The sequence below is a fragment of the Rhodamnia argentea genome, chromosome 9, assembly GCF_020921035.1.
Source record: "Rhodamnia argentea isolate NSW1041297 chromosome 9, ASM2092103v1, whole genome shotgun sequence".
Lineage (NCBI taxonomy): Eukaryota > Viridiplantae > Streptophyta > Magnoliopsida > Myrtales > Myrtaceae > Rhodamnia > Rhodamnia argentea.
In genome coordinates this window covers 2,529,764-2,546,358 of record NC_063158.1, presented here as the reverse complement: position 1 = coordinate 2,546,358, position 16,595 = coordinate 2,529,764, and the positions used below count along the sequence as shown (strand labels likewise).

Here is a 16,595-nt window from a genome sequence, read left to right as displayed (position 1 = left end):
CGAGGAAAGGGGACGTGAGCGGGAGGGAACTCGAGAGATTGACCTGCGGTACCGGTTGCCTTGCACGTTGGAGAAAATATAGGTCATCGTTTATACATTGCGATGGGGATAAATTACTACTTATCCCTGGAGCTCGAGCTTGGCTGGATAATTATTCGAGAATTTTTTTTTTTTGTCGAAAGCAAATATTTCATTCATAATCGAATCACGCATCATCATCACCGATAATAAGCGCATACTGCACGGCTACGATTTGCGCAATGAACAAGAAACACTTAAATTCAGTGTTTTCGACACCATCGCCTTCTAAAAATATCAACAACATATTGAACAAGCTTTTGCATTTATATCTAAATTAGAAAATGTTAGATGACCACAAAAGCATCTCTAAAGAACTTCCAGATCTCGATTTGGATCAGGAGATGAAAGCTTCTAAAATTCGGAGAAGTCGTATAACTGCTAACAATATAGTAGGAATTCATCACATCCCTCCAAAAGTCTGAATGATTTGAAGCAGTGGATTGGTTCTCAAGGATGAAAGCGGAAAACACGTTCAACAAGTAAAGAAGAGCATAGCAAGTAGCAACGAGCAAAGGAAAAACAAAAAACAAGCGCATGAAAATAATGTAATACTCTTAGAATAGATCGGGGAGAAGAGATAATCTCAACTCAAGTTGAAAAGATAAAGCCTCCGTCGACCGACAATTATTTAGAGCATGGAGTGGAAGAGAAAATGGGAACTAGAAAGAATAGGGCAGTGAGAGAAAGCGGCTAGGACCTCCCGAGATCCTCTAACTTAAGTGACTTAACTCTAAAAAACGATTATTTGAGTTTGATTTGCCTAATTTTTTTAGTTAAGTTCAAACTCAAGTTATTCAAGTACCTTGTAAAGTCAATCTAGAGTTTCTCAATGCTTTAGCTCGACAGATTTGCCGCATAATGAAGCTTTTATTATTTTTTTCGAGGATATTTATTCAGAATTCTTCAAAACTAAATGCTACGCCACCAACGTACGAATGCAAAGTAATATCAAAGCATATAAATTCGAGCCATTCCAACGAGATCTTTTAATGCTCTATCAAGCTCGAGCAAGTAGGGTTAGACGTGGCCGATTCCGGTTCAGGAACCGGCCCTTGAAAATACCGGTTCCGGTTCCGGGCCGATTCCTTCCGGTTCCGTTTTTCAATTTTAATTTTTAAAATAATAAATAATAAAATAAACATAATAAATTATAAATTATAATCAAATTGTACATTTTAATAAAATGTGGAAAAAAAAAAGAAAGAGAAGGAATGAGCTTGAACTTAATGAATTATAATTAAGCGCTTACATATCTTCTTGGGGATAAAAGAATCAAAGCTCATGTAGTTCTTTTACCTTTGATAACCCCAACTTACCTCATCGTTAATCGTCGTTACCCGTTGTAGTACTCGTGGCGGTGGTATCTCCACAATCCTCGTTAAAAAAGTCGTGTTCTCGATCCAACTTTTGGTGTTGAAATTTCACATTCGTCCAATCGTCGACACAAGCTTGAACTTCCACAGGACTCGGGCTTAACCTTGAACGGCGAGAGTCCAAAACTAATCCTCCAACTCTAAATGCTTGTTCAACCGCAACTGTTGATAAAGGGGTTGCTAATATCCGGCGAGCGATGAGAGCGAGAACTAGATAATCGATTTGGTGACTCTTCCACCACTTTAAGATTTCGAAATATGTACTATGTTCTACATCACGAAACTCAAATTGAGTGGTTAAATATTTTTCTAATTTAGAAATACTACATGTTGCCCCTTTTGGTTTTTTTTTTTTTTGCCTACTCTTGAGCATATTATACCATCTACTAAGTGAACTACCAACTTCGCTATATGATGCGGTAGATTGTAAAGATCTAGAATCACTTAAACCATATCTGCTACAAAATTCTCCATATAATACTACTATAAATTCTTTAACATCTCCTTGTATATTTGAAATATCTATTGAATATTCCAAATGTAAACAATCATGATAATACACATTCAAATAATCTAGTAAACCGTATAATTTAATACGTGGATAAAAAACAATACCAATTAAATAGACAAGAGGAATTTGGAAATAATAATGCAACCATTTTTCTCGCATTACTAAAATAGTCCGAGCTAATTCAGTATCATTTTCATACTCACTAAAAACACTACCAATATTAACACACTCTATTAAAAATAAATGCATAGAAGGATAATAAATACTAGATAAAGTATTAGTAGCATCATTAAAAAAATTTCAAAAAATCTAAAAAAAATTTGCAAACGTCCCAATGTTGCGGAAGTAAAGTAATTTCGGAAATATTTTGCGAAATAAACATACATAATAAATCTTGGGATATGTTCACCACAAGTCCTAAAACTTGTCATCTTTGTGCGATTGAGTCCTAAAACTTGCAAAAAAATTCAATCGAGTCCTAAAACTTGTCAAATTAATAAAATTAAGTCCTTACATTAACACCGTCAAATTTTTTAACGAAAAATGCTGACCTGTCACATTTCTCTCTCCTACGTGGCAAATCCACTTGACCCACAAATCCACGTTAGCAAAACGACGTCGTATTGCGTACGTTTTTTTTTTCTCGTCCAAAACCCAAACAACGTTGCCTCTATTCTTCATTCCGCATCGTCTCTCTCAAAACACCGAACCGAAAAGCTTTTCCATCCCTTCAACGATCTGGTATCCCGCGGAAGCATCTCGGCCGCGGATCGAGCGTCGACGACGACGGCGACAACGGCGACGACGGCGACGGTCTCCAATCGTCTGTCCTCTTCGCCTTCTCTACACATTTATGCAAGGGTCTCCAAAGGTCTCCAAGCATCTTCGGTTGTTGAACTTTTGCCAAATGCAGAACATAGGATGTGCGCAAGGCACATATATTCTAATTGGGGCCAAAAATACAAAGGAAAGCAGTTGTTAAGACAATTCCGGAAATGTGCTAAGAGTACTAACATGGCAGATTTTGAGGTGCATAGAAAGAAGCTTAAGGAAATGTCTCCACAAGGTCATGATGACCTATTCCGTATCGATCCAAAACATTGGTGTAAGGCCTTTTTTGACACCAACATTAAATGCGATGTTGTTGATAATAATCTTAGTGAAGCTTTCAACGGGAGGTGCGTGGAAGCTAGGTGCAAGGCTATCGTGAGTATGCTAGAGGATATTAGAATCATGGTTATGACTAGAATGCATACTCAAAGGGATGCATGTGCTGGGTGGACTAGAAATTATGGTCCAAGGATTGTGCATAAGTTACATTTGAATACAATTGCTAGTAGGTATTGCCATTTGGTGTGGAATGGAGATGAAGGGTTCGAGATTGTGGGAGGAGGTGCCAAATATGTTGTTGACTCCAATTTGAAGACTTGTTCTTGTAGAGCTTGGGAAGTTAGTGGAGTTCCATGTTGTCATGCCATTTGTGCAATTCACTACAAGAAATATGATCCAGGTGACTACCTAGCTGAGTGCTTCACCAAGGATAAATACTTAAGTTCTTATCAATTCATGATGCCTCTTGTGAGAAGAGAGAAATTTTGGGAGAAAACCGATAAAGAAACTCCTCAACCCCCACCAATGAAAAAAATGCATGGTAGGCCAAAGAGGAATCGAAGAAAGCAACCTATTGAGCTTGTAAGAGGTGACAGGATGACTAAAGAGGGTAAGCGAATGACTTGTTCTACTTGCAAAGTGGTCGGAAATAATTGTAAGGGATGTCCCGTAAAAAAGGTATTTTGTGAATTAATTGATTATGTAGATTCTATACTTGACGTCTTAATATGTTGTCAATTAAAGCTTGCTATGTATTTAACAAGCCAATGCTCAAGCTTCTGCGCAAGCCAATTCTACTCAAGCTCAAGCTTCTTCTCAAGCCAATTCTGCTCAAGCTTTTGCTCAAGCCTTCACAACAACAAGTGCTCAAGCTTCTACTCAAGCTTCCGCCACCTCTGCTCAAGCTCAAGTTTCGCCGGAAGCGTCTAAAGGGAGATGTGAAAGCTCAGCCACCGCTTCAACAAGTGCTTCAGTAGAATCCAATGCAACTGTTCAAAATAATAGCAGCCCGTTCAATGTTTTTGCTCGCTCTAGTGCGGATATAAGAGGATGTAAGGCTAGTGCTAATGTAAGTGCATACGATGGACAAGCCAACGCTTTTGCTAAAGCAAATTATGATCAACAACAAGGAATTTGTTTTGCTCAAGCTACTGCAATATCTCGGGATAGACCTAAAAAAATCCCGGTTAGTAGTACCTAAATCCTCATGCATTCGTATGTTTTGATTACGTTCTCGTGCTCAATGATTTCTCTTTTTTTTTCGAGTTTAAAAGACCGGCAATTGTTATGGGAATGATGCAAGGAGAATCGGTTGCAAGGGCAATCGCCTTCAAACCGAAGAAGAGAATGATAGGTTATGGTGTTTATACAAATCCTAGCACAAACCTTCAAATTCTCAATGTGAGTAACATTTTTACATTTTATAATAGTAATTGACCACCTTCTTGAGCTAACAACATGTTCATTTTTATGTAGCCCGGCACAACTGGTGCAAGAATATTGAAAATACCAGACAAAGGAGGAGTTTCGAGAGCTTCAATGGCAAAGGCACATCCCGAATCAAGGGAACAATCTTGGTCATTCAGAACTAATTCGCGAAAACATATTGTTGTGAACCCAAAAGCATCATCTCAACCCCAAGCGAGTTCCGAAGCGACATCGCATTTTATAATAGTAATTGACCACCTTCTTGAGCTAACAACATGTTCATTTTTATGTAATCCGGCACAACCGGTGCAAGAATATTGAAACTACCGGACAAAGGAGGAGTTTCGAGAGCTTCAATGGCAAAGGCACGTCTCGAATCAAGTGAACAACCTCGGTCATTCGGAACTAATTCGCGAAAACATATTGTTGTGAAGCCAAAAGCATCATCTCAACCCCAGGCAAGTTCCGAAGCGATATCACAATCCCGGAAGAGTTTTAAGCCTCAGCCATTCAGAGTTCCTCGAAAGCAAGTTGCCGTAAAGCCGAAGTCACTATCACAATCTAATGCGAGTTTCCAACCTCCAAAGCCAGCTTGGAAAAGTGTCCCGGGAGGAGCACTATATTCAAGGATGAATCAAGTGAATGAAGTGAATGCCGAATCCATTGGACCACCAGAAATTGTAGACTTGGATTGACTTTTTGCTGTACAAACTTGTATTTTTTATATCAGTTATGAGCTGGGATTTTTTTGTATTTTGCATGACCAATGACGTAGACATGAGTCTTGTTTTGTTGAGGTTGCTCGATGGATCTTTAGATGTTCACCGAGTTAGTATTGATAGGAAAAAGAGATAGAGACCGACGTTTTTGTGGACGTTTTGTGGAAAAAACAGAGTTCGGTTGTTTGACTTTTGGCCCCGAATCTTAAAGGGTTTCTTGATCTCCTGCTTGCATTTGTGTTGGACTTGAGGTGTGGAAGATGTTTGAATTGAGTCGAGTTCCGGTATTTTGTTGATGGGTCTCATCTGTTTCACTTGTTAGATGCTTGGAGAAGTGTTTTTTTAATGCATATGATGGTGCTGAAGGTGGATTATATAAATAATGTGGCTGCATATACATGTTTTAAATTTTTATGCATGAAGAATGCTTTTTTGTTCTTGATATTGCCATTTTTGTCTTGTCTTATACGCATGCCCACCACCCACCCCCTTGCCCCTTGATGCATAATGCAATAAATTACCTGTGCGGATAAATGTAAGTCAAGTCGCTCGGTTTTCGCTCCGCTGTTATGCTTGGTATTACACTTGTGCCAATTGAATGACATGTTAGGATTGAATGCATACTCAATACCCATGAGTGTCTTTTTCAATCGAACGCGTTTCTTCATACCGCAAGCTATTCATTGCTGCAGACTCATCTTCATTTGCCATTCCTGTTTGTGTGGTTTCTTTGTAGTTTTAGTTAGTGGAAAAAAATGCTTTTTAACAAGCGTGTTACATGTCGGCGAAACAAAAGCGAAAATGCTTGTTGCATGGTTCAGTTAGTAGCAGCAGATCATTTCAAAGTACGTCGGGGAAAATTTTGTAGCTATATCGCCCGTGCTAGCTTTGCTCATCGGGTGTAGGTTACTAATTAATGTTCTAGCAAACGTTCAACTTCTATTGCTTGTTAGCGTAATAGTCTCTTTGTAATCGTTGCTGCTGTATCTGCTCCCGCTTAATATGAACTTTGAACAGCATCAGAGCCTCTTATAGGACGTATTCCGCGATTAATCTTTTAATGTTTCGATTAAGCAAGGTAAAGCATTAAGCTTGGGTTATCCTGTTTTATGGTGTTTCAAGAAGATTTTCGTGAACACCGAGGGGTCTTGTGAACCAATGTATGCGAAAGTCGTCGGTTTATAATGTAAAGGGATATGCCGGCAAAGAGCGTGAGAACTGTTTGGATTAACTAGTTCTCATTTGGAAAACAAAACCACCCGACCCCACCCCCACCAAAAAAAAAAAAGTTTGTGTGCATAAGAGGCAATAGGCAAAAAAGCACATAACAAAAAAGTAACATTTATTGTAATTACCCACAATCGCTCTTACAAACTTAGAAACATTACACTATGGAAGACCTAGAAATTTCCCACTAACTTTCACATTACATACGATTGATATAATTATACCGCATATGCATAGAAAAAATGCTAATAGATATAGCATATTTTGTTGCTTCACCGGCGCAATTTGTTGCTTCACTCGCGCAAGTTCCTCCTTTAAACATCTATTTTCCGCCCTTACCATCTTCATTTCAGCTCTCAATGAAGTCACATCAACCTCGTCGCACTTCGATAGGCTTGATTCACATAGTGCTTGATTTCTTTCAAGGAGATCAACTATCATGTCCCTCGCTCCATCCGGTATCTTCGGGTCAACTCACATGAAGAAATTGCAGCAACCTGGACCATCAAACTTAGCACATCCATGAAATCTTCTTCCAGCATTCTTTTTTGTTTTTGCAGTAACAATTGGTGATCGAATACCGCAATAGCAGGTTAGCGCTGATTCGACTTCATTAGGAGTTGCAACACTTGATGTAGATGTTGGTGCCCTCATTCTTCTTGTCGCCATATTAAGAAAGTATGTACAGGCTATAAACCAGCAAAATGAATAATCAAATCAAGTGCGAACATCACAAGTGTCGAGATCATTACTATTGACTCAAAAACTAACATGAATCAATCAAATGTAGAGACTCCAACCAAGAACGCCACTTGCTTAGCACAAGAGAGCAGAGGTTTTATAATCATTCAATATCACAATCTCGAGATCATTTCTACCGACTCGAAAACTAACATGAATCAAATGCAGTCAATGGACTACTCTACCACTCGCTTGGCACTAGATCCATTGAAGTAAGATGTCCGATATGTAATAAAATGAACATGAATCAAATGCAAGTTAGATTAAAAGAAAAGTATATGGGGAACCAAGAACTCCAGATACTTGTAAAAAGTGATATGCTGATTTCTTTTTTAAAGAACAAAAGCAAATCTTGTAAATTTTGATAGTTGCACTTATCCTAACATCTATCTCACCCATTTGGATCACATGTATAGATGCGTCGCATACAACAACGAGATTTTCACTTTTCATACACCTAATGACTACTTTTGCTTACGTTCTTTCGGGCAATTGAAACAACCAATCAAATTTGTAAAAAGGAAAAGGAAAAAAAAAAGAAGTAGACATCATCATCTTAGGACTATAACATGACATCAAAAACTACATTTGCCCATAAAAGTGTAATCTAGAGAGAGACATGGTTCAATAAGAAACTTTAGCAGAAAAGAACACGAGAAATCAGTAAAGTGTAATCAAGAAGAGAGAGAAGCGATTGAATAAGAAACTTCGCAGAAAAGGGCAATAAAGAATAGGGGAAATCAGTCCATACTCAAATTAACACTTATGCGGGGCAATCCTTAATCAAAAACAAATATTTCGACATCCGCCGTGGCCTCCACCAAAAATAATTGCGGATACATATATAAGAAAGAAAGTAGGGCAAAGAAAAAGGCCGGAGAAGATCAAAAGGTCATACGTGCTCGGGGATAGTAGTGTAGGGCTTTAGGTTTTCGAGCGGAATCCTAGCTTAGCGACGTTGACTCTGACAACCCGAGCTGGGCTCCGATCTCAATGGCATTGAATTCGACGCGAGCACCCTCGCCTTCGTTCAAGGATGAGGAACTTTTTAGGGCTCACCGCCGCAAGGACTCCCGCGGGACACCATGTTGGCTTGATTCAAGGCTTTAGGGTTTAAATGTATAGAGAAGGCGAAGAGGACAGACGATTGGAGACCTTCGCCGTCGTCGTTGCCATCGTCGTTGTCGACGGTCGATCCACGGCCAAGATGCTTCCGCGGGACACCAGATCGTTGAAGGGGTGGAAAAGCTTTTCGCTTCAGTGTTTTGAGAGAGACGATGCAGAATGAAGAATAGAGGCAACATTGTTTGGGTTTTGGACGAGAAAAAAAAAACGTACGCAATACGACGTCGTTTTGCTAACGTGGATTTGTGGGTCAAGTGGATTTGCCACGTAGGAGAGAGAAATGTGACAGGTCAGCATTTTCTTTTAAAAAATTTTATGGTGTTAATGGAAGGACTTGATTTTATTAATTTGACAAGTTTTAGGACTCGATTGAATTTTTTGCAAGTTTTAGGACTCAATCGCACAAATATGACAAGTTTTAGGACTTGTGGTGAACATATCCCATAAATCTTTGTAATCAAAAGTTTGACGAAGCAACTCGTAAGTAGAATTCTAACTAGTCGGAATATCTTTTGGAAATCTTTTTGCCCTTCTCCCATGTTGTTTACAAAATTTTCCCCATGCTTTCATAAAATGGGCAAAACTCCATGAAAATTTAATTGCACCCTTTATTGGGGCGAGAGGAGTGTCAAGAGTTCGTAAACCATCTTGTACACATAAATTTAAAACATGCAAGCACATCTAATGTGAAAAAAATTTCCGCCAAAAGAGGGTTTGCAAATATTTTCTAATTCGAGAATGAAAGCGGTATTTGCGGCGGCATTATCAAAACCAATTGAAAATACTTTATTTATCAAATTATATTCTTCTAAAACTTGCCTAATTATTCTATAAATATTACGAGCCGAATGTCTTTCATCAGAAACTCGAAATGTAATAAGTCTTTTTTGAATGGTCCAATCATCACTTATCCAATGACACGTGACACCCATATAAAAATGAATTTGCCAAGGATCACTCCAAATATCGCTACCTATATGCACATATCCATTGAATTCCGCAAAAAATTTTGCTAAATATTTTTTTCCTTTTTTTATAAAAATGAAAAAGTTCGCGTTTAAGAGTACTTTTTGGAATAGTTGATGCTTGCGGAACTAACGCAGTATTTATCAAATATTTCAAATTAAAACTTTCACCAGTAGTAAACGGAGCATAATCAAGGGCAACATATTCAACTAATGTTTGTTTATAAAGTGCATCGGTGTAACGGAATAAAGGATGAAGATTAGAATTGGAGTACCCGAAAATTTGTTATTGCGTATTGTCGATCCCCGCTTGCGTTGGATGTTTTTTCATCAAATGCGGACGGAATGTTCCGTAGCCGTCTCCTTTCGTAAATTTATATGTTTGCGAACAATATTTACAATTTATATTATACTTACCTTCGCCTTCATCACGTACCTTGTCGGAGTGTAGCCACAAGTCGAATGTACTCTGTCGGCCCTTCCGTTCCGGCTCATTTGCCGTTGACGTTTCTTCGATACCGGTAGGAGGATGAAGACTTTTTTGTGTTGGGATGTGCTCGACGTTCGGAATCGGGACAATATTGATATTATCGTCGTTGTCTTCCCAACATGCATACTTACGAGGATCATATTCGGGAATAGGATACTCGGAATCTCCCATAGTCATCTTGCCCTTTCCAACATTTCTGCTTCTACTTGCTATTTTTAAGAGAATTGATCGGAAATCCGATTAAGAGAATTGAAGGGAGATTGAGAGAATTGAGCGAATTAAGAGAATTTGAGATAATTTGAGAAAATTGTTGAGAGGATTTATGAAAAAAATGAACGAGGGAGGATAGATATTTATAGACAAGAATTAAAAATAAATCAATTTAAAAAAAAAAAAAACCAACGGCCAAATTGGCCATTGCATATGCAACAGTTCTTTGGGTCGTTGCTCTTCCGGGCGGCGGGCCCGGGGGGGGCCAAAGAGCCCACATCGGCCCTTTTTCCTCTTTTTTTTTTTTTAATTAAACAGGTCAGAATAGGCCCGGAACCAGCGGTTCCGGGCCCCGATTCTAATTTGGCCATATCTAGGTAGGGTTTTTGGCATCGAGAATGCGAGCCTGACCCGAACCCGGGTAACCCGGATTGGCACTTGGCATGTTCCTCACCTTGGAAGGTTTTACATTCCAAATTCGGACACGTGGTGAGATGGAGGGCTGCTGGGGCCTGAGTCGGATGTGTCTGCATTCATGTCAGTCGGAGCCAATCATCGACGTTGGATTCTTACAGAAGATTCTGGCTCGTCAGGCATTACTCCATGCATTCAAATTGCGCCCTTTGAGATGAAATTTCCACAGAAGTTAATTAATTAAATTTCCCGACATAAATTAAAGTGCAATTTGAACTTTGAAAAACTTTGATGGAACACATAAAAAAAAAACTTCTACCCGAAAAAGAACTTTGAAAAATTCAAACGAAATCTATTTTGGATAACTTTACTCGATTCGAATCGTTTCGATCATTTCGAGAAGCACGAGATTTGAGAGAAATGGAAAAATTCTAGTTCTGAATCTTGGCGATTGTAGGCTTATTAAGAAACTTTTCAGATTCTTTGAAGCGCCAAATAACCGTTTCCTTATGAACGATTGCAAGTAAACGTGCGACGATTAAACAGGCGAGCTCAAAAAAAAATAAATTCAGCTTTTTGGAGAATAATACTATACGTTCGTCAAAAACTCGTTTTCTAATGGAAACGTGTTTGTTTATATAATTTGAGCACATTGAAAAGGCGGGTCAACGATTCGAGACGCCTAGAACTTGTCACCGTCGTTACGGCCAAGAGCCCAAAGTGGAAGAACCGTCTACGATTCTCGACCGGGTCCCACTCGGGTTTTGTCCGCTGTTTGCTGTGCATTGGATGGAATCTTCGGGGTTCTCATTGTTTGTTTGTTTCCACTCCTCGCATCAAATAGAAAACTTTCTAAATTTTGGGAAAAAAAAAAAAGGACTAGAATAAAATCGCGTCATAGAAGGACGAAAAATTTGGACCCACTAAAGGATTTATCCGAATAAATTTCTAGGTTCTTCGCATTGCACCGATTTCTTTTTTTTTTTTTGCACTAACTAACTATTATGGTATCTCATAATAAGATGATTTTTTTTTACTTTTTTTCTTATTAGATAATTATCCAAAAAAATCCTAAACCTTTGTACGACGGTCAATTCGGTTTTAAACTTTTAATTTGGCCGGTTTAGCCCTAAAACCTTTTGAGGATTTTTCGATGTTGCCATTTTAATCAATATTGATGAAAAGAAAACTTGATGATGCAGTAGGTTCAATCAGTACTAGTCGTTTACATGGCATGGATGGCATTGATATGGACGGCTTTTGTAATGTTCCCTAAGTTTTTCGAAAAAAAAATTTTCGAGCTCGATCCTCACTTGCGTCGCCGGCCACAAGAGAAAAGGAAAAAAAAAAAAATAAAAGAGACAAATTTTTAAAAGTTGTAAAAATCTTCCACGTTAGTACGTGCCCCACTCGACTATGCTATGCGGGATGATTGATGAGTACGTCAGCCATTTCCGATCGAAATTGGCCTAAATAACTACATTGAAAAACCATCATAAAGGTTAGAATTAGATTGGCCAAATTGAAAAGTTAATGAATTTTTGGGCAATTTTCTTTTTTCTAATAATATCTGTAAAAAAAGAAAAAGAAAAGAAAAGACAACTGCTAACTCGTTCATTTCCTTTTGAAGTTACGCACGTGACGATAGTGAGGCCTCGGCCTCACTGCCATTTTCAAGAGTCAAAATAGGGAAACATTAACCGGGCGTTTGACTTGCTCGTTTTTCTCTCCTTGGTAGGCAACCAAAAAATGGAAATGGGAATTTGGTCGGTGCATAGACATGTCGTCGTGACTTTCTCGGAAGCTGCTAAGGATTATAGACAGCTCATTAGCCATAGTATTAACATTGATCAACTAATAATAATAATAATAATAATAATAATAATAATAATAATAACGTGAAGGTGTTCATTAATTTATAAAAGCATTCCTGCTTGGCGTAGGTTGCTGAGGACTTGAGAAATGCTCCCCGAAGTTATTCCGGTCTAACCCCATGTGGATATTGCCCTAGAAGGAGACTTGCACGTTTCATCTAATAACGTCTTTTTTTTTTTCTCTCTTTTTATGGTTGAGGCGATTAGAAAAGTCACAAAAAACTCCCGGACAAGATCCTCAAAATCGAGATTTTCGGAAATAATTTACCAACGGTCTATTAAATCGTGTCGTGTAATTGAATGGTGAAATCGTAAGATTTCAACAACTGCTACTGAAAATCTTCGAAAACCCATGGTGCAAAGCCAATTGAAATACGTCGGTATAGCGGAAAAGGACCTATGGATGTATAGATCTATTAATTTATAGTCCTTTTCACGAAATTTATATCGATTACACTAAACTGAATATTAGAAGGATGAATAAACTTTTATAATTTCTTTGGATAAATACACCGCAAGTCCTAAAATTTGTCACGAAGGTGTAATTGAGTCTCAAAACTTTCAAAAAGTGAAATCAAATTGTGAAACTTGTCACATGAAAGTGGAATTGAGCTCTAAAACTTTCAAAAAACGTAACCAAGTCGTAAAACTTGTTAAATTGATGCAATCAAGTCATAAAAATTTGTCAAGTTTGTATAATTAAGTCCTAAAACTTGTTAGCATTCTCCGTTTATCAAGTTGGACAGAATTAATGGAAGGACTTGACTATACTAACTTGACAAATTTCAAGACTTGATTGTACTTTTATAAAAAAAATTATGACTCAATTTTAGTTTGGCGGCAAGTTTAAGAACTCAGTTATACTAGAGGTGTCCCAATTCCTTTTGTGGGTGCTTCCTTTTGCTGTTTACCGTTTGTCCCTCGGCAAAAAAATTCCCTTTCTCGGAATCGAGAGATCAAAAGGAAGCAACAGACTTTACCCGTCCACCGACACGTGTGCGTTTGCTTCGCCGGCAAGTCTCTCTCTCTCTCTCCCTCGCGCTCGTCGCCTAATTATAAACCACAAGCTGGAAGCTGCGACACTCCCTGCCCTGTTTCTGCACCAGAAAACGTGAAAGATTCATCCTCCCATCCTCTATCCAAGATTCTAACCCCCTCCCTCTCTCTCTCTCTCTCTCTCGGCCACGCATCTCAGCCCCTCCGATCTCCTCCGGCTGCGGTGAATATCTAATCTCTCTCCCTCTCTCTCGCCCAGGTTCCTGCGTCCTCTTTCCTCTTCTACCTGTTCTTGCCCCTCCGGGACCTGCGTGTATATACAGTGTACAGAGCAATCGAATCTCTCTGTAAATTGCCTGTTCCGGTAGTTTCGGTGTCCAATTGGTAGCTCACGAGTGCAATTAGTCCCAATTAGAGGCTTTCGGAGCTGTAGCTTGTTGGGATACAGGGCGGGGGGTTTATTAGGATCACGTGTTAATTTGGCTTTTGTTGCTGTCGAAGCTTCTGGGTCTGTGGAGATATATGCGATTTAGTTTTGGCTTTTCGATTGTTTAGAGTTTTGGGGGGGTATGTTTGTGTTTGAATTGGGCGTGGAGTGGAGGGTAAAGATGGTTCTTTGACCGTAAAGTTGGGTTTTTTTTTTTTTCTGGTGTGAAGATTGTGTTGTTCTTTGCCCCTTTTGGATTTTTATTCAGACTTATAATGGGGTATTTGATTGATTTGTGTTGAATATGGGTGGCGTTGCTGGATTTTGAGCGAGCATCGGCTAGGGTTCTGTGGATTTGGGGACAACTGTTGGTCAGGACTCAGGAGTTTTGACTTGGGGAAAGGTTGCTAGTTGCGAAGTTCGATCCTGTTTTGGTGTCACTTGCTTGACTCGAACAGGACGCTGTATTGTCCTGTGGCTAGAGAAAACTTTTAACTTAAAGAGACCAAGACTCAGTTGTGTTGAGCAACTTTCGTTGAGTTGGGATGGTGGAATCGGTTGCTACGACTTCTCTTCTCGGGCATCGGGTGTTGTATGGCGGAATTCCTGTTAAGTATGCCTCTTGCAGGCGGAGATCCCCTGATATGTGTCGGTTTACTTCAACCAAATTCCTAGGAAGAAGGTTGGTCACTTCTGTCTTGCCCAGGGTGAGAGTCACTGCAGCATCAGTTTCTTCAATTATGGCGCTCGCCATGGAGTTGACAAAAGAGACATATTCGTACAGGGAAGAAGAGAGAATTCCGCGGAACTTGAATTATGAGAGTGGCTTGGATGTTGACAGGAAGCCTGGCTTGTGGCCGCCTGAGAATAGAGCTGACGATCCTTCACTGCATAACCCATTGCTTCGACAAGAACGGATGGGTTGTGGTTGGTTAGGAGCCATTTTTGAATGGGAGGGTGTTTTAGTCGAAGACAATCCAGATTTCGAGAAGCAAGCTTGGCTGGCTCTTTCCCAAGAAGAAGGGAAGTCCCATCCTCCCGCTTTTATCCTCCGGAGGATAGAAGGCATGAAGAATGAGCAAGCTATCTCCGAAGTTCTTTGCTGGTCGAGAGATCCGGCTGAGTTGAGGAGAATGGCCTCGAGAAAGGAGGAGATTTACCAAGCTTTACAGGGAGGAGTTTACAGGTTACGAGATGGGTCGATAGAGTTTGTCAATGTTCTGATGCATTACAAGATACCGATGGCACTGGTCTCCACCCGCCCCAAAAAGGTTGTCGAAAATGCGATCGGAGCCATTGGTATTAAAGGGTATTTCAATGCCATTGTAGCTGCAGAGGATGTTTACAGGGGGAAGCCCGATCCCGAGATGTTCGTGTATGCGGCACAGCTTCTTCAGTTCATACCCGACCGTTGCATCCTGTTTGGCAACTCTAATCAATCGGTCGAGGCTGCCCATGATGCACGGATGAAGTGCGTGGCTGTTGCTAGTAAGCATCCTGTGTACGAGCTGGGGGCTGCAGATCTGGTGGTCAGGCACTTAGACGAGCTCTCAGTGGTTGATCTGAAGAACCTTGCTGATACTGAATTGGCCGAGTTCGGTTCGAGGGAGCTGGAGCTGGAGATGGAGGAAGAGGTAGAAAGCGACCCCGATAGGTCATCCCTGGCAACCGTCGATGATAATTTCTGGTAAACTTCAATTGAATGTACAGTAATATCTATATATAAATATATATCACGTTTCTAATTCTTGATGATGGCCATCCCATGATAGCCCATGGATAAGATAGGGAGGGGGGGAAGAAACAGAAAATAGAAAAGAAAAGTTGGTCTGCATTGGACTGACTTTTCATGTTATCATGTACTATACTGTGATTATATGTACAATGCTCTGTAGCTATTTAAAACTACTCGTTACCCACTTGTTCTGATTCAAGAATATGTGAACCTCTCGCTGACATTATTTGGTCCTTTGGATGGTCTAACCTATTATGACTTGCTTTGATTTTACAAAGTATCTTGCAATTGGTATGTGTTCCTGACATAACTTACATGCGACAAATTGACAAGCTAACTATTCAATTTTCCTCCTACTTATGCTGGAGAAACTATTCCAACGTTCAGTTCATAATTTCACTGAGGATGACTAATCACTAGAAATTTGGAATGATCTTCCTTCTGCAAATAGCATAGCATCTCTCATTCCAGCACCATCTCTTCCTCCTGCCTCCACCAGCTACCCATGCAGTCATTTTCCAAGCAAAAATGAGAGGAAAGAAATTATGCCCTCTCTGGCTTGTTGCTTCAGATTTGTCAGTTCTCAAGATTTTACGTAGACTTACAAACCAAAAGCAATACCAAATTACACATTAAGCACGAACAACCATCTTCTCTACATCACAGAGACCTTTATCGAGTTCGAAGTGATGTGGGCAAGTCTCTGCCACGTCGGTTCCGCATCATTAAGACTGGGACGACCTCACTGGGTTTCCACGTCTCTTGAGATTCTGGTAAACAGTCAAAGCATGGTCGGCCGACTAGCATCTTGAAGACGTCTCTAGCTTAAGAGTAATCTCGAAGATCAGTTTGCTGCCCTACCCCGTGAGTGGAGGAGCCTTATGTGATGCGTGCAGACGTGCTAGTGCACGCAAATCCGTAGAGATTCGAGTTTAGTCAAGTTGAAGGTTTTAGTAATCATGTTACCCAAAGGGGAAAAACTGGAAACCCAGTATTGGTATTCTCATCAGCAAGACAAAGTTGGTTCTTCACATCTAAGAATCTTCTTAGCTTCCTTCCGACACGGTACCATTAACAAAAAAGTTTTAAACCTGTTGTATTCGTAACAATTCAGTTCTAAATGTTAATTTAGTCCTAAACTTTCGGGTTCTTCCAATTGAGTTCATTTT

The 16,595-nt window shown here is 39.7% G+C and overlaps 1 protein-coding gene across 1 annotated transcript; it reads left to right on the top strand.

The window, feature by feature from the left end:
- Positions 1-13,332: 13,332 nt before the first annotated feature.
- On the top strand, positions 13,333-15,625 carry LOC115756090 (5-amino-6-(5-phospho-D-ribitylamino)uracil phosphatase, chloroplastic). The gene has a single exon (XM_030695765.2). It carries the CDS (start codon positions 14,237-14,239, stop codon positions 15,380-15,382), a length of 1,146 nt encoding a protein of 381 aa, XP_030551625.1. The 5' UTR covers positions 13,333-14,236; the 3' UTR covers positions 15,383-15,625.
- Positions 15,626-16,595: the final 970 nt, after the last annotated feature.

Coding starts and splice junctions, on each gene's coding strand:
- LOC115756090 (XM_030695765.2), top strand. CDS start 14,237: ATGGTGGAATCGGTTGCTACGACTTCTCTTCTCGGGCATCGGGTGTTG.